The sequence below is a fragment of the Seriola aureovittata genome, chromosome 2 (genome assembly GCF_021018895.1).
Source record: "Seriola aureovittata isolate HTS-2021-v1 ecotype China chromosome 2, ASM2101889v1, whole genome shotgun sequence".
Lineage (NCBI taxonomy): Eukaryota > Metazoa > Chordata > Actinopteri > Carangiformes > Carangidae > Seriola > Seriola aureovittata.
The window spans coordinates 7,111,878-7,137,150 of NC_079365.1; the positions used below are offsets into that span (position 1 = coordinate 7,111,878).

The window sequence follows — 25,273 nt, forward strand, 5'->3', positions numbered from 1 at the left end:
ATTGCAAAAAAGGAGGGAGTAATTCCTGATGCCATTTAATGATTTATTAGGGTTAACTTTCAGTGCTGCTGCAACCAGCGATAATCATGTCTGGATGTTTAACCTGATACTTTAGTGAATAATTTCAAAATTCTATCTCATTTCCATTTTGATTACATTTTCACCTAAAATGAGGTTCCTGTCAGAGTGCAGTTTGTTCTTCATAAACCAACATATAAAGTGCGTTTTTCTGAGGTGAGTCATCAAGGTAATCTTTCAAGTTGACATTTCGGACACTGAGTTCTCTTTGAATAAATCCATTTCATGCTACCTTTTCCATGTATTTAAATAAACATTTCTTCAAAGGGATCTTGATTTACAGAGGCTTCAGAAAGTATTCAGACCCTTTCACTGTTTGCACATTCATTGTGTTGTAGATTTAATATTACATTGATAAGATTGCCATTTTGCCCGTCAATTCATACTCAATAATCCACATTTTGAAAGTGAGAAAATTTCAAGAACTTATTAAAAACCAAAAACTGACACCTCTCATTTCTCATCACCTCCTGCTTGCTTTCATTTTTCTTGAGATGGGTCTAGAACTGGAACTGGAGTCCACTTGACAATTCACAACTATATAAATTGAATTGAGTGGTCATAGTTTAGAAGGGCACAGAACAAGTCCAAGGTACTCTGTGTTAGTGAGTGAAGATCGATGGGCAAAATTGGCAATTTTATCCATTTACAATTAAATCTACAACACAGTAAAGTGCAAAAAGTGAACGGGCCTGAATCATTTCTGAGGTCACTATACCTGTCTCATAATAACTCCTGAATAATAACAATGTTATGTCAGCATAATGAAACTCAAGAACTCCATCATCATGTTAAAAGGCACTTTTGCAGTAAGACAAAACTTCTCTTTGGTCATTGCTGTGCCTGAATTAGATGTGATGGCCATTTAAAGACCGAACATCCAAACTGTGAAAAGGCTCTTAGTCAGGCTAATAAATATTTATGAAAGCTGTGCTCATGATGCCAGCACCAGACTACTCCCACAGCTGACCCAAGTCCTATGTCACATGCAATATGTCTGAGTCTGCTCCTGAACAGAGAGCTATTCCACTGGGCTCTGAACGATATAGGGCCAGGCTGTCTAGGAGGCAACCCAAGGGTGTTTCAGACACTGGGCAGCCGTGGCTCTTTTCTCCGGCAGCAACTCCAACATGGTCAAGAGGAAAGAGCTGAACTGGGCGGCTTCCTCCTGCTGCCACTCGTACTTATCTTGTAGGATTTCAAACAAGCTCCATGGCTCGAGCTTCGAGATGTGTCGCAGTTGTCCTGGACAAGGTAAAAAGTAGACTGATACAACACCTTTGTCTTCTTTTTGCAAATAAATTGTTAATATAAAGTTTGTAATTTATCTCAAACACCATCTACCACAAAGTGTGAGGGCTCCACCATAATATGAAGAGCATCAGGAAACTAAACTCTAAATCATTTTTTAACATTTATACAATATAATATAAAATGTTCCAACTATATTCTGAGTATTGGAAAATATATTGCAAATATCAGATGCAGGAAATTTCATAATATGAAGCGCATAATGTTATTTTGAACAATTGCCTACACTTTACCTTTACGGTTGAAGTATTGTTTGGAATTTCTCCCTGAGAGGGCAAACTGGGATGGGAGGGGTCCCAGCAGCTCAATGATGTGGGCAATGTGATCTGAAGAGACACAGAAAGAAAGATGAAAGATGCTGTATTATGAGCACATTTAGTTTAATCAAGGACAAAAGGGATGCAGTGACCAAAACAAACCTTCCTCTCGGGAGAAGCTGGCTCCTGATTGGGGGTCGAACAGATAGTCCCCAGTGGCAAGCTCAAAAGCCTAAAGAGCACACAAAGGAACAAAGATGCTGATGTCAAATCTAAGGTCACAGTGACCTTTGACCATCAAAATTCTAATCAATTCATCCTTGAATCCAAGTGAAGAAAGAAATTCCCTCAAGGCGTTCCTGAGATATAGCCTTCATGAGAATGGGACAGACAGACGGACAAACAACCCGAAAACATTTTTATATCGTCTGCAGGTACAGAGGCATAATATGAGATGGAGAACAAATAAAGAAAAACACATCTGTGCAGATGTTTGTCTCACCATGCAGGCGGTGCTCCAGATGTCAGCTGGTGTGTCATACTCAGCACCGATCAGGACCTCCACAGAGCGGTACTGACACGTCTGGATGTCTTCAGTGAAGTGTTTGTGCTAACAACAGGAGAAATGAGATTTTAATGTTTTAAAAAATTAACTGCAACTTATTCAACTTAATACATGGAATTACAGACTTTTTACTCCTAATTACAGGACGTGCATATCTTAGCCAAGATTCTGTTATATATATTATGTCAATAATTATCATATGTGGTTGTAAAATGTTAATTATGTCTGTAATGACAAATTACAAAACAAATTAAAACATATTTCTAACAACCATGCTAACAGCTATTTGAGACTGTACTTGAAGAAATGTGGTGCATTAAGCTAAATGCTAATATGCTGACATGTGAGGAAGAAAATACACATCCTGTAATGTAAACTGGCTGGCACCTAGAAATAACCCTATAACCCCACTGATTCGACTCCTTGATCCTTGATCAAGGAGATACTACTTACCTTAAACAAGTACCCTTCCCTGTTTATTATCAACCACCGTCTGTCTCCCTCTTCCCTCTTACATCACCAACGCTTCATTGTCTTAATAACATCTTACCTGTGCATATGTTGATTCAGTCTAGGGGCCCTGTCTGCCCTATCCATACATATGCTCATCCAGCCCAAGACCCCCTCCTACCCCCTGATAACTTGAACCAAGGTGCTACACTACAAGACCTCTGATAAACATTACCTTTTGTTATAACTTCCTTTCCTGTCTGACCAAATGTCTTTAACCCCAGGTATATGCAAATACAGTTGTCCATCCTTTGTCTTTCACTGTATAACTGTCCCCCTGCCCTACACTCGGGGTCAGTCTACTGCCTCAGACCCGCTCTGTGTCAGCTGGCTCACCGTATCCTGGGGTACCATTAAACTTACTTCTCTACAGCAAACTTCAAACTAAGGACTTGAGTGAATTTTCTTCAACACATGCTAACAGTAACAATTCTAATATGGTGATGATAAGAAGCTATACTGTTAATCATAGTCAGCATGCTTGTTTAGTATGTTAGCATGTAAACATAATTAGCACAAAACACAAGTAGTACAGCTGAGACTGAGGTGTTGGATCTTAAGCCAGAGTCCTGGACAAGTGAAACTTTGATGTGAAGGTGGGGTCAGGTGAAAAGCAAGAGGATCACCAAAGTGGTTACAATTCATCCTGAGGGGGACATTGATGTGTGTCAAAGTGCATGGCAATCCATCCGATAGTTGTCAGATATTTCAGTCTCTGGACCAAAGTGGTGGACATTAGCATCCATAGAGCCATGCTGCTAGCTTGGCTAAGGGTGTTTTTAAAAAAAAAAATAACCCCATTGTCTCTTTTCCTGACTGAAATGAGAAACATAACAACAACGACCCAGTGCTGTTTCACTGGGTTGCACTGAAATGCACAAGATAATAGTGTACGTCTCTCTCAAGCTACGTTTCAAATCAGCCCACACAGTTTCATCTTACTGGAAACATATGGCAGCTGTGTTTTTCACTGGAGGGCATGGTAAATATGGCTGTCATACTGTGCTCAACAGAAAGCACCTGTCACACTGTGTTCTGTAAAAATAATGGGCTGGCAGTGTTTTATAAACTAGACATGTGGCCATTTATAAAACAGTTTGCAGTTTGTTTCATCGATCTGACAACTGAGGTGTAAAAGCAGATTTCTTTGCTTGACACTTTTTTCAAAACACCTCCAAGAAATTTCATCAAATCTTCACTAGATCTGGTTCATAATACATTTTGACCTAAAAAATGAATGAATTATGGAGGATTATGAAGCCATGGAGGAGATATGGGATTACTGGGTGGATGAAACTATTTCATTTTAACCAACTCACCACCCAGCAGGCATTGCCCAGGTCAGCAATCTTGATGAGGATTTTATCAGCATTCTGTGGTTTCAGTAGGTCCAAAATTACATCTGAGTCATTGATACCTGAAATACAATGAAACATTTGACACCTAAGAGGATCATTCTACTGCAGAATAAACTTCATACATCATAGTCACAGACACCATAGTTTAGCGGGGGAAAGAAAAACAAGACAAATGTTATGAGACTAACCAGAGGGAGATGATGATGAAGGTGGAGGCGGCTCATTGTCTGCAGTCTGATGTAATAACACTGATCTAGAGCCAGAGACAGGAGCATCTGTGTTGAGGTATGGCCATGAGCAGATGGAGTCTCTGTGACTGTGTGGAGCTGAGTCCAGTCCGTCCTCCAACAGCAGAGTCTGCCTCCTTAACGTGAGGTTAGGACCTGTGAGTTTAGAGTGACCGGTGGAGCTATGGGTGCTAGAGGGAGGAGTGACATCAGAAAACGACACATGAGGTTTGTCTCTTTGTTTGTGGTCAGCCGTGTTCTCCTGTCCGCGTCGACTCCTGTCTCTCCTCGTCAGTCGGTTAATTGAGCTCCTGGAGACCTTGCTGGACTGCAGGAAGCAGTCAGTTGTGGGGAAAAAATCAGAAACAGATAATGGAATGAAAAAATGAATCTAAAAAAATGTTCAGTGAATCATCACAACAACTTCATGCCTGTTTTGAAAGTGCAGCAAATCATGCAAATTAAAGCTACTTTGAGTTTGGCTTGAATATTTCTGCGGTGGTAGTATCAAAAAAAGACACTGTGGCAGACAGCAGTGCATGCGCATTCATCATATTCATATACTGAACACACATATATATGTTTAAGAAGCATGTACTCTATGACCTTTCATCGGCTTCTTTTACAAGATATCTTACATAGAGCTACAGAAGGAAATCATGACGTGTTTGAGCCATTGATTCACTCACTAAATTGTCATTGTTTTTTTTCCCTACACAGGTGTTTTCTATTCATATGGTCTGTAGTTACTATAAGCCTACAGAGTTTTGCATGAATTCCATGTATTAATATCTTCACAATGAAATTTGAATCTGTTCCTCTACATGTTGTAAAGCAGTAGGATGAAAACAAGTGGCTAAGTTGAAACTACAGTGGACGTTGTTAGAAGGAATCAAAATCTGAGCTTGTGTCCCGTCTGACGCACCCTGTTCCACCCACTTGAGCTACAGGAGCCTGTTGTTGACATAATAATGATGCCAGAGAAAGCAAGTTTGAGCGGAAATTCAACAAAAGCATGAGTAATGAGAAAATATGGAAACATGCCAAATATGGTCAGAGGCCATTCCATTATTTCAATATATCTCTGGACTCCAATAGTGATACTTATAGATACTTGTCTATTAGTGAATACAGGAGCTGTCCAATAAAAATATGTAAGCACTCCTTGTTTCCGCTCTTTATTTGTCTTGACTCTAATGAACCAGACAAGTTGCTTCATGTAAATACAGTATATTAGGTTAATGTTGTGAAATGTACAGTATTGTTTGGGGATTTCAGCTGTCTCTTTGATGTCATAGTGTGATAGGGTAAAAAAAAAGTACGGCAAAATTACGGTATTGGTCGGCTACTGTGATGTCCCCCAGGGGTAGTTGTTAAATGACTAATGCCCCGCCTTTTCACTTCCCGACATGTCCTCTGGTGTGTTCCAGGCTTCAGATGTAATCAAGACGCAATTAAGAAGTTAATGTGCAAAAACCCAACACAACATCAATCTTACCCACTCCCCAAGAGTATGGAAAACTCCAGTCAGCTTCCCCAAAAAGTTGGACCAACTCTTGAGAAGTCATAGCAGGAAGGCACAGATCACAATGTGGTTTTAAAAGAAATAATAATGTCATAATAAAAGAATTAAATAATAAAGGAAAGAGCATATTTTCAGGTTACGAACCTGCTTTTCTCTGGAGCCTCCGTTTACTGGCAGAAAGTAAAAACATCATCAAAGGAAAAGAAGCACATAGTGTTAAAAATACAGAAATAAAATTCAACCTAGACATATTGTACAGAGGATCAGTATAGCATTTTTTTGATTACTAACAAAGCATCCCTAACCTGAGGAGCTGGTGATAGCAGAGGACAGGGGCAGCTGCCACAGCTTGGTGTTGGCCGCCAGTTTCTGAATATAAACCTCGTCCACTCTCAGCAGGATGTTTTCTGGCTTGATGTCTGTGTGGATAATCTTGCATTTAGTGTGCAAGTAATCTAAACCCTGCAGAACCTGTGATAAAGAATGAAAATTGAGTCACTGTCATTGCACCTCATGTCAATGAGCAGCAAAAATAGAAGATAATCTGTTCACAAAAAGAGCTCAGTCAGTGGTGAAAGACAGGGAGGCTGATTGAAGATGGAATAAAAGGTTGCACAGTACCTGTCTGAGGATGCTCTTAACGCAGGGCAGGGGGAGGCCAGTGTAGTTAGATTTGATGATCCACCGCAGCAGCTGGTGGCCAAGCACCTCGAGAACCATGCACACATCTGGAGAGCAATTAAGGGCCTTGTTTCAAACCAAACATTAAGTATTCAGAGCCTCTCAGGTATTTGGAGAAATCTAAAAACCCACTGAGATGATCCAAATATTTTAAGTTCCACCATTTTGGTAGGTCTGTCTGTGTCTATGCAGGCACACTTGTGAACAGAAGGATTTAAAAACAACTTGATAGAAAAGTCATCCCTGCACCAAAAGGTAAAACATAGGGACATCATGTCGTTTAACAATTTCCTCTCTGTAAAGGATACGCTCTCCATTTGCTCCGGAGATCCTGAAGTCATCGATGAGGTGCACGATTGTCTCTCGTTTAGGATCTTTGGAGTCGCTGTCCCTTACCTGATGATCAGATATCACACATAAAGATGCTAAAGACATTTGCAGTGTGATCAAATGACACCATGACTTAGCATTTAATGAATATAATATAAGCCACAGTCAGAGATGCAGGTTGTGTCATATCGGTCTTTACATTAAATTGCTTTTATATGACCATTATTATTTTTCTTTGTGTTGACTAGACATCCACACGCATAAACAACACTGTAGATAGGTCCACTACAATGTGTATTGTAAGAGTACGCTATAATGTCTTCTTATTATTAAGTAGAAAAGCTGTGTGGTCACACTGACACATTTCAGAAGTTTGATCTCATCCAGTGCCGTCTCTGTGAATGTTTGAGCACTCTTCACCACCTTCAGAGCCACAAAACGCCTTTTCCTGCATGCAAACAATTATGGTAGTTAGCTACTACTATGTTTATGATATATTATGTTATTATGTTATTATGAAAAGTCAAAAGGCCAAATCTGTACTTACTCCATATCCCAGCACAGCCACACAGTAGAGAAGTGGCCCCATCCCAACTTTTTGACCACTTGGTAACGGTCAACAAAAATCTCTCCAATCTCAACAAGGTAATAACCACCTGCAACAAAATGTGCCACCTGCATCAAAGAAAAGATCTCAGACAGCATGTTGGTGTTTGGCATCGGTGCCGCCTACCTATGCCATAGTCTGCAGGATTTTCCTGTTGCTCCTCATAGGTTCCCACAGGCTCAGGTGAATGAGCCTGTATCTTTACTGCAGGGGGGGGTTTGTTGGGCTTGAGGGAAGGTTTAGGACTCCCTGCTGTGCCTGGGGAGGGGTCAAGATTGGGTTTGACGGGTGAAGTAGAAGAGCTGGTTGAAAGGAGGGCTGATATAGCAGCAGCATATGATGACGACATGTTTAACCGGAGCCTGCTGAGTTTGGGCACAGCTCAGATGGGCCCAGGTGACAGCAGCACTCAGGGAGAAAGCTGCAACAAAAATGTATTTGGACACTTAAAAATGGAAGGAAGTCTTTACGCCTACATGTCTGAAACAAGAGTTCTTTCTGGCTGTTTGTCTCTAGCTGCTAGCTTGTGCTGATTGCAGTGGGTTGTTTGCAATGACATTTCAAAGGGGCCAGTGAATGTGTATGTTTATTTTTAGCTGGATGAATGGCATGTCAACGTAAATAGCTTCTGACACTAACCCAGCTGCAACTGAACTCATCCTGAAACCACACAAACTGTCATAGTGTGGGCACTACAGTTGTAAACATGAACGGCTGGCGATTCAAATTAATTCATCATTTCATCATTTCAAGGGATATATGGCTAGATATCCTTTATGTCTGTATGTCTGGCAATTATTTTGTTAAGGCAGTAAAACTATTAGAAATTACAGTCTTTCCAGACATCTCTGTCTGTACTCAGTAAGTGGTAAGGTAGGCTTACTTTTGTGTGGTTGTACACTTTATATAATTAAACTGGCAAGATGTACTGATGTCTACAAGAGATCAAGTGATCGGACATTAAATAAAAAAGGACAGGTACTTCAAAATAAAATTCCAGCCGTACATAGGTCTTTGTTCGCTAGATAAAACCTGAGAGTTTGCACAACAAGCTGTTAGCTTATTAGTTTGAATTATTTTAGTTTTACAGGCTAATGCTCATGTTGTCTGTTTTTGATTTATGCCATTTTTTTCTGGATATTTAAAATTGAGTTAAGTAACATTTTATAACGTAAACAATATTTTTGGAACAAAAGTGTTGACTTTTAACGGACAACATTGCATGGATTAGTCCTTTGGAGGGGAAAAAAGTCCTTGTTCCCTCCATAGCTCCTTCAATGTAGCTTTGGATTTACTACTGACAGCTGTTTAGACAGCGTGTTTGTATACTGTTTATGACAGCTCTACTGCTAGCTAAACTTTGTTCTGCAGTGTCTTTTAACAATTATATTTCTTGTTTTAAAAATGTATTTTTCATACTCCGTGTAATTGACTTGTATCTCGTTTTACTCTCGCAGTCACACCGAGTCATACGTGCTATTATTTTGATGGGTTTTGCCGGAAGTCTCGTTTGGACTAATGCAGGACAAAAAAAGTTCGCTACCTGTTGCTGGTCTTGACATGACACGAGTACTAAAATACAATGAGCCTCATTCGCACGTGATAAACACTCATCAACTACTTACCCCTTTGAGTGATATATCCCGTTTTAATATTTGTAACGTGCAAAAAAAGTCATGGCACGAGGATTAGAGCCCCCTGCTGTGCTCCTCTGCTCCGTGTGTGTGTGTGAGAGACAGTCAGGTCCAGGAATAGCAGGCTGCGGCTGCTGCTGCTGCTGCTTCTGCACGGTATGTTTCTGACAACATTTTTCACCATGTGGCGACCGGTTCTATTTCCAGAGGTGGCGAGGAGGTGTTTTTCTTATCTATTTATCTATTTACTTTATCCTTGATTTTCCTAATCCAATTACTGCATTTAGAAGCAATGCACAGTCTGCACTTACCAAGAAAAATACGTACAAACATAATAGCATGTAATATAACTACTGTAAATTTCACTCAACGTATTGTAATAGTGCAGAAACACTACAGGTTACTATGGCAATGCTACAGATTTTAAAAAATACTATACACAGAATGACAATATTAACTTACTCTTGTGTAGCACCATTTCAAATTCATAGATTTAAAATTATTTATAAGTGCCTCTGAGATTATTAATTAGACCAGTTTTCCATTTATGGACTACTGTAAGGACTAAACCATAAAAATGATCTTGACGCCCCTTCCATGGGTGTGGTCCACCAACACAGGTGTTTTCAGTTTTGCTGATTAGACAGGACTGTATGGACAGCAGCACTCATTTTGTTTGGTAGTTTGGTAACATTACAAAACATGCTTTTATCTCCGTATTTCCGTTTTTTTTTTTTTTTTTTAAGCATTTTTATGTATTTCTTACAGACAGTAGAGAAATGACAGGATAGGACAACAGAGATGTAAAAAATGCTCCTTCACTAAGTTTAAATAGTTTCAGGGCTCTGCAACTGTGTGTGTCCTGGCTCACTGACATGGCTGACTAATAGGAAAGGAACAGAGCCATCATTAACAGTAAAATTTACTCCTGTGCTTCCCCTGCCCCGACAGGTCAAAATGCCTGCTGTGAAAAGGGCCTGTTGTCTTACAATAAACAAATATGTCTGACACGTTCTAGGTTTTGTTTTCAACATGACACTTTATTAAGTAGAATGAATGCACAATCTCATACATACAGTATAGGGCAGGCCTATTTAGCCTATATTTCATAGGCCTAGTTATAAAGAGAGGAGTGAAAGAGAAAACAGCTGCACTTAAATATCTAAAAAAAAAAAAAAAAAAAAAATCTGAATAATCAAATATAAACACGTCACACTGCTGAATGAAATGGTTTTAACAAACATTACCAATTCCTGCACTGATGAGATAGAGCTACAGTAGATAGCTACAAAATGTTATAGGTTCATAAATATAGTATAGTTTGAATAAATTTGCTTTAGAGCTAAATTTATATTATTTATTTTAAACTTACAGAGTACATTATATGAAAAATACATTTACGACCCCCAGTGCACAGCAGTTTGGTCTTTGATTTCAGGTTTTAACCAGCTGAAAGAAGCTCTATGAAGCTGGATACTGAGAGGATGTGAACATCAGACAGCAGAAGAAACCAGGTAACATTTCATGGTGTGCTACAGCTTGTAACAGAGTAAAAAACAGCACTTATGACACACGTAAAGAATTACATTCAAATGAGTCCTAAGATGGCCAAAGGTCAAGTACATTAATGGAAAAAAAAATACTTAAAAAATATGTTGAGTTCTGTTTACACCAAGACAAATATTTTTAGTTTCACTGAAGAGTTTATTTCTAGATCTGATTTTTCTCATGTTTACAATGCATAATGCTACCAAGACTCTGGTTACAACAACTTAGAAATGTATTATGGTGCATAACTATTCTGATTTTTAAAAAAATGTTTAAAAAGGTTTTTTTTTTGTTTGTTTTTTTAACAACACAAAAACCAAACACATGAAATGAGTCGAAATCATTACAAATACAAAAATCAGCCAGCATCAATTCTCATAAACAAATTTTCTGGTATGAGACCTGCTCACACCATCAGTCATTACTGCAGCAGCCCTATTCTCTTCACACCATCAACCTCCCTTCCTACAACCAATTATATAGTGCTCACTTGGGGGTGGAAGGACTGGGGGAGGTTATCGTGATTAAATACTTTTTTATCAGGTTAGTTTAAAAATTACAATGTTAGTATGGGAGTAAAATATCAGCTTGAAACTCATCAGTACAATCCACGCTATATACAGACTAACATTCAGATAGACCTTCAGCAGATTTTGACAAAACTCACTTTACTTTTCCCGGTTGTAAACCCTGTCTGAACCTTCCTACTGCCTGTCATCTGTCATGGTGACAATTTCAAAGGGAATTAAGGCTTAAGATGTTCATAAAGTGCTCTGTATGACACTCAAATCCTCCACAACTAAATGTAGAAAAAAAATATGATTTGATATGTGTAAATTATTGTCATACAGTCATGTGCTACTGCCATACAGTAGGTCTCATAACAGCCCTCAGGTTTTTTCCTAAAACTAGTCTAATTATTCTGGCAAGGTCAGCACAGAGAAAGCTACATTTATCAGCCAGCACAGAGCTGAATCTAGAAAACAAAACCAAGAAAAATCACAATATATATGACATCATTCCAAATATCCTAATTTAGTGACATCGTGAACTGCTTTCAGTTTTTGATTGGACTAAGCTCACCGAGGTTTAATGCTAGCATTTCAGATTATTAGAAAGCACTTTAAAGTTTTCTAACCAAGGTTTAGTTTTGATATTAAAACATTTAGGCACTCCCGTCCTGCTACACTAGTACGCTACAGTTCATGGCCCGTTTCATTTATCAAACATGAAAAATACAAATGGTTGTGAAATTAATGGCAGATGAGGACTGAAGCTTGTTTTTGCGTTTTATATAGTTTACAAACACACATTCATCAGCATGTATTAATACTTTTCAAATGACATGAGCTCATATAACATCTTTGTATATCACGCGATTAATGAGCAATAAATTACCTCTTTAGTATAACTGTTCTTTATATCTCAGAAGATACAAAATAGTGATTTAGAGTTGTATATATTCTGTAAAAAAGTATATCTTGGGAGACTTTTTCAGGGTTATTAGGAAGGACTTCACTGCTCGTGTTGGACCAGAAATATCGATATACAGCATGACCATGTTGTTGTTACATACTCCGTAAGTCAACACCAGTGCACATCCACATGAGAGCACTGGGTTTGAATTTCATACTGGTGGAATCAGTTATAACACGGGGAACTTGCCAAGGCTTTTTCACACTGCACAGCTACAGTTTGTCATTTATTCCAGTCTCTTTCTGCTGAGGTTGCCGTGTTTTGCTTTGCAATTGAGGTCACATTGTATCAATTTGTCTGTGTAAGAGTGTGACTGTGTGTGTGTGTGTGTGTGTGTGTGTGTGTGTGTGTGTGTGTGTGTGTGTGTGTGTGTGTTCTGCTGCATCAGACTAGGGTGCCTGGGTCTGCGCTGGGTTCCTTTGGGGTCACCTCTTGCATCTGTGGATGAGGAGTCTCCTGATACAGAGAGAACTCCATCGACCTGTTGGGGGAGGCAAAACAAATCAATACAGCACTCCACAAACAAGAGGCATGCAGTGAAGCATAAAACCACAGAGAGTACACCTTCATGAAATAAAAAGTATGAATCATGGTCAGAATATGAGGGAGCTTAGAGAGGGGTGCCCTCCAAACTTCATAAAATCCCTATGAAATTAAGGAAGAAAGAAAAAATACTATCATAATTAAGCAGCCCATTAATGCATGTTGCCATTTGTATGTGTAAACATGACTCTCGTCCCTCATGGGTCATTGTAGGCAATTCATGGAGGTCTGAGTTGTATCTGAGGGAGAGTGTTTTTGATCAGGAAACAACCAAGTGTGGATGCTGGCATGAGATAGCACTGACCATGCAAAAAAGAAAACAAAAATAAAACACCCACAACTGTAAACGTCTCAGGATGACAGATGGATTGTTTGTTTGGGGACAGGGTGACAGGGTAATTGCACCATCCTCTGCTGGAAGACCTGCTGCCAGCTTCCATGGAGAAACATGATTAGGCAAATCTCAATAGTACAAACTGATTCAGTGACTGTATTTGCAAACATGCATGTTGGTATGTGTAGTACAATCAAAATGTCCCTCTTAAAGTCATAGTATGTTTCTTCTTCCTTGTGTGCAGTGCAATTTGTCGAATACAAAACAATGAACAATAATGAGAGAAAGAGTTCAATTCCTCGAGCTTCTACTGTAGCTCACAACACTGTGATGATCCCCAATAGACATACTGACCATGTACAAGAGACAGAGCGCTAAGATATGATTAAAATAATAAATGTAAAAAAAAAGAAAAAAAAAAAAAACCCATAAGTACTGACCTTCCATGCAGTGGGAGACCGTGGAAGCTGGCTGACTGGGGTATCTGAGGCCTGTGGAGGTTGGCTGCTTCCCCTTGTACAGACTGGGCCTGGTGCACCAGCGGGTGGGGATGTGAAAGGCGAGAGATCCCTGCCTCGTGGCCCTTAGAGGCAGCAGGTGGATAGCCGAGGGCATTCCTCAGGTACCAGTCCCTCAGTCCCTCCAGAGCCAGGGCTTTATGCAGGCTTCTGGTTGAGTCTTCTGGGGTCGGGAGAGAGAACTGTGGGGGTCTGCGACTGAAGGAGGGGCCAGACAGCTCAGTCTGGTAGGGGTGCAGGTTGGGGATGGAGGATGTGGTGGTGCCAGTGGCAGGAAGGGGAGACTCGTATGCTGATAATAGGATTGCATCCTGGGGATGTTGCTGCAAAGGAATAAAGGGTCCACAAGATTTGGTTCTTGTGACTTTGACCCTGCGCAGTTCGGCTTGGGACCCTCGGAGGACCATGGGGCTGTAAGGAGGTGCAGCGCTGGGGAGATGCACCTGGGAATGAGAAAAGCCGTTGGCATGGGGTGGCGCCACCGCTGTGGAGGATCGAGGAGAGGTCATGTCCTGCCAGATCCTGCCTGTGGACTGGTACAGGTGGTGCTGCACTTGCATCCTCTGCTGTTTCCCCCAGATATAGTCCATTAATAGCTCATTGTAGCCTCCCCCAGCTCCTCTGCCGCCCATGGACAGACGCATTTTGGCCTGTTCCACAGAGCCGTCCACATGTCTCTCAGGGCTGCCCAGGTGAATGTGTCGCAGCTTTCCATCAGTCAGCGTCTCTGAGCTCTTGTAGGGCCCTCCTCTGGGGGGCATCCCGTTTCTGGTTGCTGGATCATCAGGGAGACTCGATCTATCCAACAGGGCCTCAGAGCTGTTACTGCGTCTGGCTCGGGAGCTGTACGGGCAGCCTCGGCGGTCAGAGGATGAGCCCTCAGGGGCCAATGGAATCATATACGGGACATCCAGGCTGCCAGACCACTGCTTCAACCCATTACCGCCCGGTGCATCTGACCTAAGGCAGAGACAAGAGCACAACAAGAGCTTACATTAGGAGAGGACTCTGAGCACTATGGATAAAGAGTGAGTGAAGGCAATTTTAATCAAAACCGTGTAACTGCATTTCACAGAAAATCCTTTAAGAAGGGACATATTTTCATGCTGAAAGACCAAACGATAAGCTTGAGCCCTTGCTGTTAGCTAAATATGACACTAATCGTTTTTACAACCCTGACTCTATTTCTGCGTTAAACTAAGTCATTAAGCGTTTTCCAACCACACAGCTATCACAGAGGGAGGGAGCTGTAGTTCTGCTGCATCACACAACAGCAGCCGTGCATTACCGGACATGAACGCTGATTGGAGCAGTTCGGGCCAGGAGAGGAGTCGCTGGAACACTTCTACCTTCAACGTTAGACGCACTTCTTGGTAGCGAGTGAGTTGGGCTGTGAGAGGCACAACAAGAGGACATGGAGGCACAATAATATGTACACTCCCAGACAGATCAAGCAGACTGCACAGTCTGCAGCATCGGCCCACTTTAAGATAAGTACCTAACAGAGCTTGTGACAGAGTTGCGGCGTGTCCTCATCTCGTAGTAAATCTCTACTGGAGACAGTTTCCTGCTGATCCTGTGGTCAGGGCTGCCCACAGTGAGACGGGGCTGCGACAGAGAGCGCTGGTCAGCAGCCACGCTGGGAGAAGACTCTTTTGGGAGAAAGAAAAACAAAGAAACTATCTTTTAATGACAACAAATCAAGTGTGCTATTTTGGTTTTACAACTGAAATGTGATTATTTGGTGTCTTAACACTAGAAGTGAAAATGAGCGTCCCACCCACTAAGTGTGAGCGATGTATTTTGCATGTGAAAAGAATAACACTGGCAGATACATTCAGCTGTTCCTACAGGCTGTTTTTTCAGTTAAGCTCATTATGAATATGGATATACAGTAGCGTATCCACCAGAGGCAGAGAGAGACAGACAGTTTGTACACGGTTCACTCACCATTGTCATGGGAAGTTGAATCTGACATGGAGCTTGTACTTTCTGACATGACAGTGTCCTCTGAAAGACAACAAACATCCAGGTCACAGAGAATGCAGCGGGACACATCTGATGTCTTTGGTAAACATAAATGCAAATGTACAAAAGGTGGCTTTGTTTTCATTCACTTATCTCAGTTGTGTGAGTGCTGTGTCATTATACCTGTGTGACACCCCCGATGGACTGTCCTCTTGCTATTTGGGACATTTCGATCCGATTCCGAGTGTCTGTACAGAGCACCGGTGAAGATGGCTTTCATCTGCTTTCTTTGGGCAGCCTCATCCTGCAGCCAGGGACAATCGGCCGCGTCAGACCACAAGTACACACAGCAATACAGCTGCTGCGTAAACACAATTGATATTCAAGGTGTTGACTTACCTCTGCCTTGGTGTTGGGCGGCAAGCCAGCCCTGCGCTGCACAAGTGGGGGTTTTTCTCCCGTCTCCAGGGGGAAAGCACGTGGCAACTTCCCAGTCAGCTCCTGTAGAGGACATTTATTAACCTCCAGTTACTAAAATCCTCCTCACTGGCCTATGAGCTCCAAAGTGTCACATAAAGTGCCACCACTTCATAAATTACCCTAAGACTCAATAAAACCCTTGAAATGGATATGTCAAAAATACAGAAACAGGATAACACCTGCAGTTGAGACGTGAAATTCAAATATAGATACATTGACAACAGAACAGACATCAACACAAGATAATCCTGTGCACAGCTGTATGCTCATTCATCTGCCAGGGTGAGCTAGAGCAGGAAAATTGCTGGGAGATTTGTACAGTACAAATACCAATGTACACAAGGCACGTCTACATCGTGTTCATATATTAATACTCCTGCGAGATTACATATCAGATTACAAGAACAGAGCAGACAACTTGTGAAGAATAAAACATACAGAGACAGAGTGAGGCACCATACATCCAGCTGAAAACATAGTGTTAAACAGCTGTTAATGAAAAGCTGAGGCAGCTGTGGCTTCATTAACATGTGCGGACGAGCTCTCCGGAGCAATCGTGCAAATATTAATATGCAGCCCATTTTATATGAGAAAAAAAACACACGACTGATTCTCACCAAGTTGCCAGTTGCGTCTAGGATTTGAGATTTTTCTTATTTCTTGTTTTTTCACAATATAAAGATATACTGTATTTAACACAGTCACAGTCATAACACAGTAATAATAATAATAATGCAGTTATCATTTAAACACTTGTGAGAATGTTGTAGCCTGTTTCAGAATTGAAGTGAGAGCCACTCACCGCTTCCTGCAAACAGACTTGTTTGAGCTCTCCCACTCTGGTGCTGAGGAGAGCCTCCAGGGCCTGCTTCCTCTCTTGCAAAGCTGCAATCCTCTCAGCCTGCAGCTTGTTGTCCTGGCTGCCTTGAACATCTACACATCACAGAACATATCACACATCAGACAGAGACAGAGGAATCAAAGGATATGGCTGGAAATATTCCATTTTTTTTTTTTTTCAACACATCTCATGTCACTTGTTGTCTAAAGCCTATTAAAACACATCTATCAGCCATGACGTTGCACTTGGTGGCATGTTGGTGGTACATTGAACTATTCTGAGTCGGTCCAAAGCTAACAAACAAACGCACAACTTGTGTTTGAGTAAAGTTCACTAAGAACAGAAGCACCCAGTTGTTCTGGAAAATAATTAAGCATTTAAAAATAAATAAATAAATGAAACTTTGGATTTGTGACTCGTCTTTAAAGATTCACATCTTCACTAACAACCACTGACAGGGTCGGGAAGTCAGAGGGTTTTGAGAGACGGACTAACACATTGTTGTCATCATGGGGTTTGTTGACCATGAGAAACTTGTAGAAAAATGCCAGACTTCTCCTTTAACAGCTGGAGACTGGATATTTTAGGCCAAATCACTGGAATTTGGATGTGAAGGAATCAAGAAAGTTAAGAAATGTTACTGTTTAAAACAGTCTAAAAACAGTTTTCAAGAATTAAATCTTTTGCTAATGTTTCCAGTGTTGCATTTTAAAGTATCTGTTTCTAACAACGTGATGTCTGTTCCCAGTAACTCAGTGCTCTGATAAGATTATCTGACAGCTGTGGTGACAGTACGTGAACAAAAGCCCTTCACACATACAGCTGTTTTTTCAGCTGGCTCTTCCCAGGAGAAAAACACTTTTGCTTTCTTTCTGTTGAACTGTCAGAAAAAACACAGGCTGATATATTCGCCAGACCTTTTCAGGCTTGTCCAGACATGAAAGTGTGCGTCATGACACTGTGAGAAGTCGTTATGACTCACCGGGAGCCCCCAAACCCATGGATGTGATCAGATGTCCTTTGACCTCCATGTGATGTAATTCTGGGGACTTTACAACTCACACTCCCAACCACGTCCTCACCTGGTGAAACAGAAACGGAGTTTACCTGCAGCTGAGATGCATCAGCAAACTATATTCGGGCTTCAGGTGTTTCTTTCTCGCTAACCTTGCAGTATCAGCCATATGTTGTCTTGAGGTGGAGAGTCAGTTGGTGCATTTCTTGCAAGTCAGCAGTAGATGGGCATGGGTGTCTCCTAGATCAGATTACGCCAGGTACCATCAGGGGGAGCCACTGCACCTCTGCTCAAGTATCTAGAGCTGAATCCTTGAAGAGATTAAAAAAATAAAAATACTAACTCAGAAACGAATAGTGTGAGTCCACTGTAATTAAAAGCACTATGAACACGGATTTGACCATATACAAAACTGTATTTAAAATATGCACTGCCATTTTTAATACTACAATTTTAAAATATCAAAAGTTCAACAAAAGTCTTATCACAACTTAACTTGCACCGTAAGGCATTTTAAAAGTGAGTAATGGTCTAAAATTAGCTCTCAGATGCAATTAGCAACCAATTACTTTGGAAAGGGAACAAAAAGTGAGACAGGATAAGTAACATTAATAATGTATGGGGAGAAACGGAGTGGGAGAAACCTGAGCCCTGTGTGTTTTATGTCTCAATAGCTCAACAGCTACGACTACAAAAAAAGAGGAACACAGCCAGAAGCAAAGCGATGGAATAAATAACAGAGGCGAGGAACAAATGCAATATACAATGGAGTTTTCTCTTTGCTGCTGTCATAAACATTAAGGTTTACACGAAATTAATTTTGTATAGGGCTTTCACTATGTTATAGCGTTTACATATTTGATTGAAGAGAAGAAAAAAATCTAACTGTTGCTGAAAACTGACACTAACACTATCTTTTCACAACTGTAGACAAGAAACACTGCCTTCCCCCAACTGTACCAAGTGAGCAATGTTTCATGTGCACTTTTCCCCCACATAATGGAGGTTCATTACAAACAAAGCCTCTACCCTAATACCCAATAGAGACTTGACATCCAAAAATAGCGACAGCATTTTCTGCCAAAAGCCTCTCACTCAACGCTGCTCACAAATCGCTGCCATAAACAAGCATCTTGCTGTCTCCTTGCCAGTCGAGTAAATCATAAAACGACTCCGTTCAACCCACAAATCTAGATGGAAGGCCTCAAGGGCTGAATCAAAATTACCCATCCAAAGACTGCCTCTGCCAGCATCCCATCTTTCAAACAGAAACATTTATCTATCAGTTAGTCTGAGCAGCTGTCTCAAAGCTCTGCTCACAACTGACCAGCTTTTTGCTTTTTTGGAGTCAGTAAGACAGAGAGCTCTGTTTTCCTCACTCACACAACATAAAGAATGAGGCTCACTTTGTGTGAAGGCATACTTGAAATACTTCTACTGAGTTTGCGTTGGCTCCTGTCCTGAAGCTGAACCAGTAACTGCTGTTTGCTCCTGTACGTGTGAAAACCCCCAGCATGCTTGACCTCCCATTGACAGACAAGTAGGAGCCTTTCACACAAACAAGTGGCAGACTTACGACCGCTGGTCAGACAAAAGCTCATCACATGAATCCTGTTACACAAAACCATGAGTCCATGGTGATCAGATTTGAACTTAATCTAATATATGGAGGAGGAATTGCACCTGGGAAAGTACAGGCAGTGTCATTCTGTGCTCTGTTGAACAGCGGAGTAGTAAACTCACAGAGAGATGCAGTCAAGTGGAGACAACAGAGACATATTCATCTGGACCGTCGCTGGGCAGCTGAATGCTGCAGCCAAAACACTGCCACACCTCTTAAGAACGGCTTTGTCCAGCAACCAAAACATTTCCTTAGACACTTGGTGCTATCCTTTTCAGTTTCTAAAATATACCCTACATCTCTTTACAAAAACAACAATCCCTTGACCTCAGTCCTCTGGGTTAACTATGCTTCATTTTTAGTGGTATAACTGATATAACAGAGTAATTTATAGCGATGCAATGTTTGAATTGCATCCTCTTACCGATGAACATTGAAATTCATTAACCATAAAACCTACTTTTGTTCACTTCAATACACTCAGTGGTTTTGCCGTTACAGCCTGCCTTGTAGCTAATAGTGCTAATGTTAGCAAATGTTAACAAGTAGATATTACTATGACACTGACTTTACTAGCTCTGAATGAACTTTAATGACTCTCCTCTCTGTACCTCTCTACAGGGCAACACACACCAGTGGCATCTAAATGCAACGCAGTGTCAGGATACACTACTGTCCTATTTCCAGAGTCGACACACATCCACTCTCCAAAAAAGCAGCAAGTTTAGTACATTTAGCACATCCTGACCACTGTACCTGGACTACTATCTGTGCTTGTATGTGTACAGTGTGCTAAATTGTAGCCATGACACAGCCAGAGTGTGCTGCACTTGATCCTATGTGCTAGCATTTGCCATTATCCCATAATTGCCCACTGTTTAGCAAATGTCACATTGTAGGTTACAATGTGACATTAGATGCATTAAAGGTTTAGTCTAGTGTAAGCTACAGTGAATCCAGGTCATGAAAGCTTTTACATTTGCTACTTGTACTCTGTTAGGTCTATCTGTGAAAAAGCTTTTTGCTATTTGTTTTGAATTAACAGAAAATGAATTTAGTAGACAGCCAACAGCAACAGTTATAAGAGCTAAATGGAAACAGAGATGGTGCCACCTGTAGAAAGAAAAATGACTGAAAGAAAGAAGTTCAGAAGAAGAGAAAAAGAGAGACATCTCAACATGAGCTTCAATCTGATAAGAGGTCTCTGCAAAGAGCAGAACAAAAACACTGCAGTAGTAAGAGTGGGGCACCAAATATATCCCAAATAAGGCTCTCTCAAATTACCACAAACTCAAATATCGCTTTAGTGAATGACAAGAGGAAGAGTGAGACTCAATCGGCTGCAGCAAGAAGTCACACACTAACCTCGTAAACATCTGGTGTGCAGATGTGTGCTCAGGTACAGGTACAACAACACAAGACTGCATCACATTCCAGAAAGAGGCCTGCGAGAGAGATGGCGGGACAATGAAGAACCAGATAAACACAGAGAGTCACAAAGAACGGCATCAAAGGAAGGATCAGAGCAGATATGAATACGAGAAGCATGAACGCAACACAATCATCAAACACATGTTGACACAGCATGTGTAGGGGGGGATGAGGCGCAGGCTCTGGATGGTGGTATAGATAGCACTGAGGGAGCCATGCTGATTAAAACATGAGCTGTGCAATGAGAGTGAGCTGCCCCTGTGCAGCGTGCATCACACGAATGCAAATCAGAGAGGAGTTTAATATTCAAGTCCGGCAGGCTAAACACTGAAGCCTGTAGGTCCTATCCTACCGTGTCCACACAAGGAAGTGCACGGCTTTCTCTTCAGCTTCGAAGTCATACATATTAGATCGCAACATTCACTGCAAAGCTAAATTTCTACAGGCAACAGTTTTATATCCAGTTTTCTCATCCCTTGATAAACAGGATGGCTCCCGGCTCTTAAAGAGATTCACTCTCCGTGCTGTCAGCTTTTATCTGGCCCAGGAGTCCCAGGAACAGGCTTCTGTTGTCAACAGCATTTATATAAAAGATATATTCATGACTTACAGCTCAGTGTTTCTTAATATGTTACAGGAAACGCTTTGGCGCCTGCTCCGCCAACCTCTTTTCCGTTGAAAATGGCAATGGATGCACAATATGTTTGTTACTCTCTTTCAACAGGCAACACAGAGCAGCTGAGACGTGAAAGAGCAGCTGAAATAGCACCTCCAGCTCACCCTGGACAGGTGAGGCTGGCAGCCCGCATGTTGACTGTTAGTGTTGACACAGCTGCTGCTGTTGTGAACTTACACATGGTAACCAGAGCAGGGTTACAACTATACAGCTCCTGTTAAGACAAGCAGGAAGGTCCCTACGTGAGTCACAACTAGGCCAGTAGTACGACAGACAGTGTAGCTTTAATACTGGGCTCTCACAATGACATGCCATGATAACGCTTCCTCTGAACCTTGCTTTGTTTATTTGTAAGAGAACAGCAACCTGTCCTTCATCCCCACATTCTCCCTGCCATTCAAACTCCAAGGATGTTACACACCCATTGGTAAGAGATGATGATGAGGATCAGGAATAGAAATGTAAAGATCCAAATGTTTTCATCTGAAAGAAAAAAAAAAAAAAAAAAATCAAGGCATCTAATTCAGGTTTCATGTGAAAAAGAGATCAGTCAGCATCAGTTACAGGCGCCATGAAGAGGATTTACCACTGGACTACCTCCACCTGACCAACCCCAACCAAGGAATTGTGGAGGGCTTATGGAAGGTCAGGTGACCCCCATCCTCTAATATGATGTCTTCATGTGTTCTCTATATCCATGAAATAGTGATTTATAACACGCTTATCAGCACACAGCAGGACAGCTTAGCTCGGTCTGACCAATCATGTCGCTCACCATTTCTCCTCCCTGGCCTTGACGCTCACCTTTGCACGTTTGAAACAAGTACCACGGCTGAAACAAAGCAATCTTGGTGATTGCTATCCACCTGGATTCTGCTAAGCTGAAGTGGGGGGAGTAATAAAGAAAGGAATGTGGCTCTAATGTCCGAAGGGATTATTCCTATACATTTTCCCTCTGCTCTGTAACACCTGGAGGGATTTCTGTATGTATTCCAGAGTTGTTTTCATGTTCCACTGTGGCTGTAATCCGCTTTGTTGATTTTGAAGGGATTGCAGAGCTGCTTATGATGTGCAGCCACAGCCGTGCAGTTAAGTTCATTACTATACATGCACTACAGTCTGATCTGATTTTTCTAAGTGCTTCAAGTTCTTTATAACTGGGGGAAATTTGGGTGAATTCTCTCTCCTGTCCATGTCACTACTGCTCCGGTATATTTTCAACACCTGATAAGGTCTGGGACTTGATTCCCCGAGCTCACACACTAAACACCAAGACACTTTAGATGAAGCCAAAAGCGCATTATCATTTTAAATCCATGCAAATGTCCAGGTGAAAGGGTTTGGTGAGAGGTGTGTGATTTTTCACACTGCCCTTTAAACACACGCTTGTCAGTCAGCTACGACTGAACCAGATGCTCAAATCATGTCAGTCCATGCCTTCAGGGTATCATAAAAGGAGCAGTGTCACCTTGACATAACACAGTGGCAGAAGAATACTATTGTATTTGATCCAATCTGGGTCAGGGTCCAATTTCAGTGTTTGATTGAAGTATAACATTCAAAGCAGTATGAGAACCACAGGGAGTTCTTTACAGAAAAGTAGAGTGTCATGATAACAATTTGAAAAAAACAGTGAAGAGAGAGGAGTGAAAACAAACACTAATGTGTCAAAGACCCCCTGATCAAGATGAAACCGAGCATGAATGGTGTCTTGACTTCCTCTGCAATAAAACAGCAAAACCAAACCTCTTTGCAAATGGCCTAATGGTCCATGAATTCAAAGCCCCTGTAAATACAAGAACCCCAAAATAGGAACAATCAGCACTTTCTGAAATGCTGGACAGCAAAAAAGGAAAATCCTCCTCTGAAAACAGAGAGGTGTTTCCCAGATAGACCAAAAGGTGGATTAGCAGTGAATCACCCTGAAGGCACTGACTGACCCACACAACCCATTTGGATGGGTTTTTTTTTTCACATCCAGACAGACATCCTTGTTCAGGAATCTGTTAATAATAGGGCTTAGCACTGCTGCATGAGAACAAGCAGTATTTATAAATGAGAACAGTGAGATCAATAAGGCCCAGCAGGCAGCAGTAACAGCATGCTTCTGCCTATTTTGCTCCACAACATTACAGCAACAGGGAGAAGTTGTATATTCCCAAGAAGCATGACACAGATTTTTACTCCTTTAACGTAGCCCGTTGAATTCACGCAGATACAGTTGCAACCCTGGCATTTCCTGCCTTTTAATGAACGTGCCGCACAAACAGTGTGTTCTTGTTTACAGGCGCCGGAAAGCACCACAAGCACAAATGGAGGGCACATGATGGATTTCATTTTGTACGGTCCTTGCATTAAAATGTACAGCCGTGTTATTTAACTCAGAGTGGAAAGCATAAAGCATGTGTTCCCACATTAAGCCCGGCTTCTGAGGCAGCAACAGCAGCCATCCTCTATCTGCATAGTCGTTGCAGACGGCAGCACCGGCTGATCATGAAACACACTGGACTAATTAACGGAAGCAATAACACATCGCAGGTGTGTCACTGACTGACACCATGACAAACTCGGTTTTTACGTTTAGGTGAATGCGCGTCAATAAAAAATAATAAACACAGCAGCAAATAACACCTTCTGAGTTCCTATATAGGCCAAGCTATTTTTACAGTGAATATAGGTTGTGTCCACGGCTGTTCATTAATACGCCCATTCAGGATTAGAAGGACATCTTGGAGCAGAATCCCCTCTTACCAGAGAGCATGACCGATGCCTTCGGAGGTCTCCGCGGTCCTGTGTAGCACAACCAAGGCGAAAAAAATAATCATTCCTGCGTCGGACCACAGGATGAAATCATCCCAAGAATACAGCCTTAATCAATAAAATGAGCAGTAATTCGTAATACACGAAAAAAGCCTCTGGTTCATGCTGGCTTCGCATCCCAATTGTAATTCACCAGCAGCCTCGCGACCTCCGCTGCGTCGGAGCCCTGCGCATCTCAGCAGACCTGCTCTGAGAGAAGAAAGGTTTCCCTTCTGCACCGGATGAAAACCTTCTGTTTTACCCAGACAGCCAACCAACTCAACGCTGTCACAGCAGTCCTGCCCCTCCCAGATGTTTCATGCCTTCAGTGTGCAATACTTGATCCAGTCATACAAATATTGTTGTCCCGTCGCTCCATAGGCACGCGCTCAATGACGCTGAGTAGTAAGAAAAAATATATATATATTAGCATGCATTGATGCGTGTAACACTCAAGCGGTCTTTCCCCTGAGGGTTAGCTACACAATTATTCACAATTATTCCTTTAAGACAATTTCAAATAGTTAGATATTTAGTATAGGTGCAGGAAAAGCTAAAACTATCATACATATGTATAAAAACAGTACAAAAAAGCTCAAATTAGCTTTCATGCTAACAGCAACATGTACAGAAATGTGGATTAAAGTGCTTTGTCCTTGTGCATCCAAATGTGTGTGTATATATATATATATATATATATATATATATATATTAAATTAGTTGAATTACAGTAGTATTTGAGAATAATTAAAACATGCTATTGAAAATAACTTTCTGTTACTGGTACATGCTTGTAAACCTTATTAAACAATATTGTACAGTCCAAATCACAGAAAATAAATCACAAAATGAAAGTTAACATGATAACAATTTTCATTTTCTTACCAAATAAATAAAAGATAAAAAAAAAAAAAAAAAAAAAAAAAAAAAAACCCTTCTT

At 41.2% G+C, this 25,273-nt stretch overlaps 2 protein-coding genes across 4 annotated transcripts; both read right to left on the bottom strand.

Moving 5' to 3' along the window:
- Window positions 1-29: 29 nt before the first annotated feature.
- LOC130184152 (SRSF protein kinase 3-like) lies at window positions 30-9,232 on the bottom strand. The gene is made up of 15 exons (XM_056399969.1): window positions 9,075-9,232; window positions 7,576-7,870; window positions 7,390-7,498; window positions 7,203-7,290; window positions 6,821-6,908; window positions 6,453-6,559; window positions 6,137-6,302; window positions 5,976-6,001; window positions 5,805-5,861; window positions 4,268-4,634; window positions 4,041-4,138; window positions 2,149-2,256; window positions 1,809-1,878; window positions 1,623-1,715; window positions 30-1,323 (listed from the first exon to the last, which is right to left on the bottom strand). Exons 2-15 carry the CDS (start codon window positions 7,796-7,798, stop codon window positions 1,139-1,141), a joined length of 1,785 nt encoding a protein of 594 aa, XP_056255944.1. The 5' UTR covers window positions 7,799-7,870; window positions 9,075-9,232; the 3' UTR covers window positions 30-1,138.
- A 1,194-nt stretch (window positions 9,233-10,426) lies between these two features.
- On the bottom strand, window positions 10,427-24,715 carry ccdc120b (coiled-coil domain containing 120b). 3 transcript variants are annotated; one of them, XM_056393569.1, is made up of 11 exons: window positions 24,286-24,715; window positions 17,959-18,117; window positions 17,774-17,873; window positions 16,753-16,883; window positions 15,870-15,971; window positions 15,654-15,774; window positions 15,453-15,512; window positions 15,001-15,154; window positions 14,791-14,892; window positions 13,425-14,462; window positions 10,427-12,588 (listed from the first exon to the last, which is right to left on the bottom strand). In XM_056393569.1, exons 3-11 carry the CDS (start codon window positions 17,820-17,822, stop codon window positions 12,492-12,494), a joined length of 1,854 nt encoding a protein of 617 aa, XP_056249544.1. In that variant the 5' UTR covers window positions 17,823-17,873; window positions 17,959-18,117; window positions 24,286-24,715; the 3' UTR covers window positions 10,427-12,491. The 3 variants fall into 3 exon arrangements, with proteins under 3 accessions (XP_056249544.1, XP_056249554.1, XP_056249562.1); XM_056393579.1 differs by lacking the exon at window positions 24,286-24,715 and adding an exon at window positions 20,793-20,897; XM_056393587.1 differs by lacking the exon at window positions 14,791-14,892.
- Between the last annotated feature and the right edge of the window lie 558 nt (window positions 24,716-25,273).

Excerpts from the sequence above, each read along its gene's own strand:
- LOC130184152 (XM_056399969.1), bottom strand. The coding sequence starts at position 7,798 with ATGTCGTCATCATATGCTGCTGCTATATCAGCCCTCCTTTCAACCAGC. Across the intron at positions 7,291-7,389 it reads TGGCTGTGCTGGGATATGGA|GAAAAGGCGTTTTGTGGCTC; the intron begins GTAAGTACAGAT and ends GTTTGCATGCAG. Across the intron at positions 1,324-1,622 it reads ACAATACTTCAACCGTAAAG|GACAACTGCGACACATCTCG; the intron begins GTAAAGTGTAGG and ends TACCTTGTCCAG.
- ccdc120b (XM_056393569.1), bottom strand. The coding sequence starts at position 17,822 with ATGGAGGTCAAAGGACATCTGATCACATCCATGGGTTTGGGGGCTCCC. Across the intron at positions 14,463-14,790 it reads CCAATCAGCGTTCATGTCCG|GTCAGATGCACCGGGCGGTA; the intron begins GTAATGCACGGC and ends TCTCTGCCTTAG. Across the intron at positions 12,589-13,424 it reads GGTCTCCCACTGCATGGAAG|GTCGATGGAGTTCTCTCTGT; the intron begins GTCAGTACTTAT and ends CTCCCCCAACAG.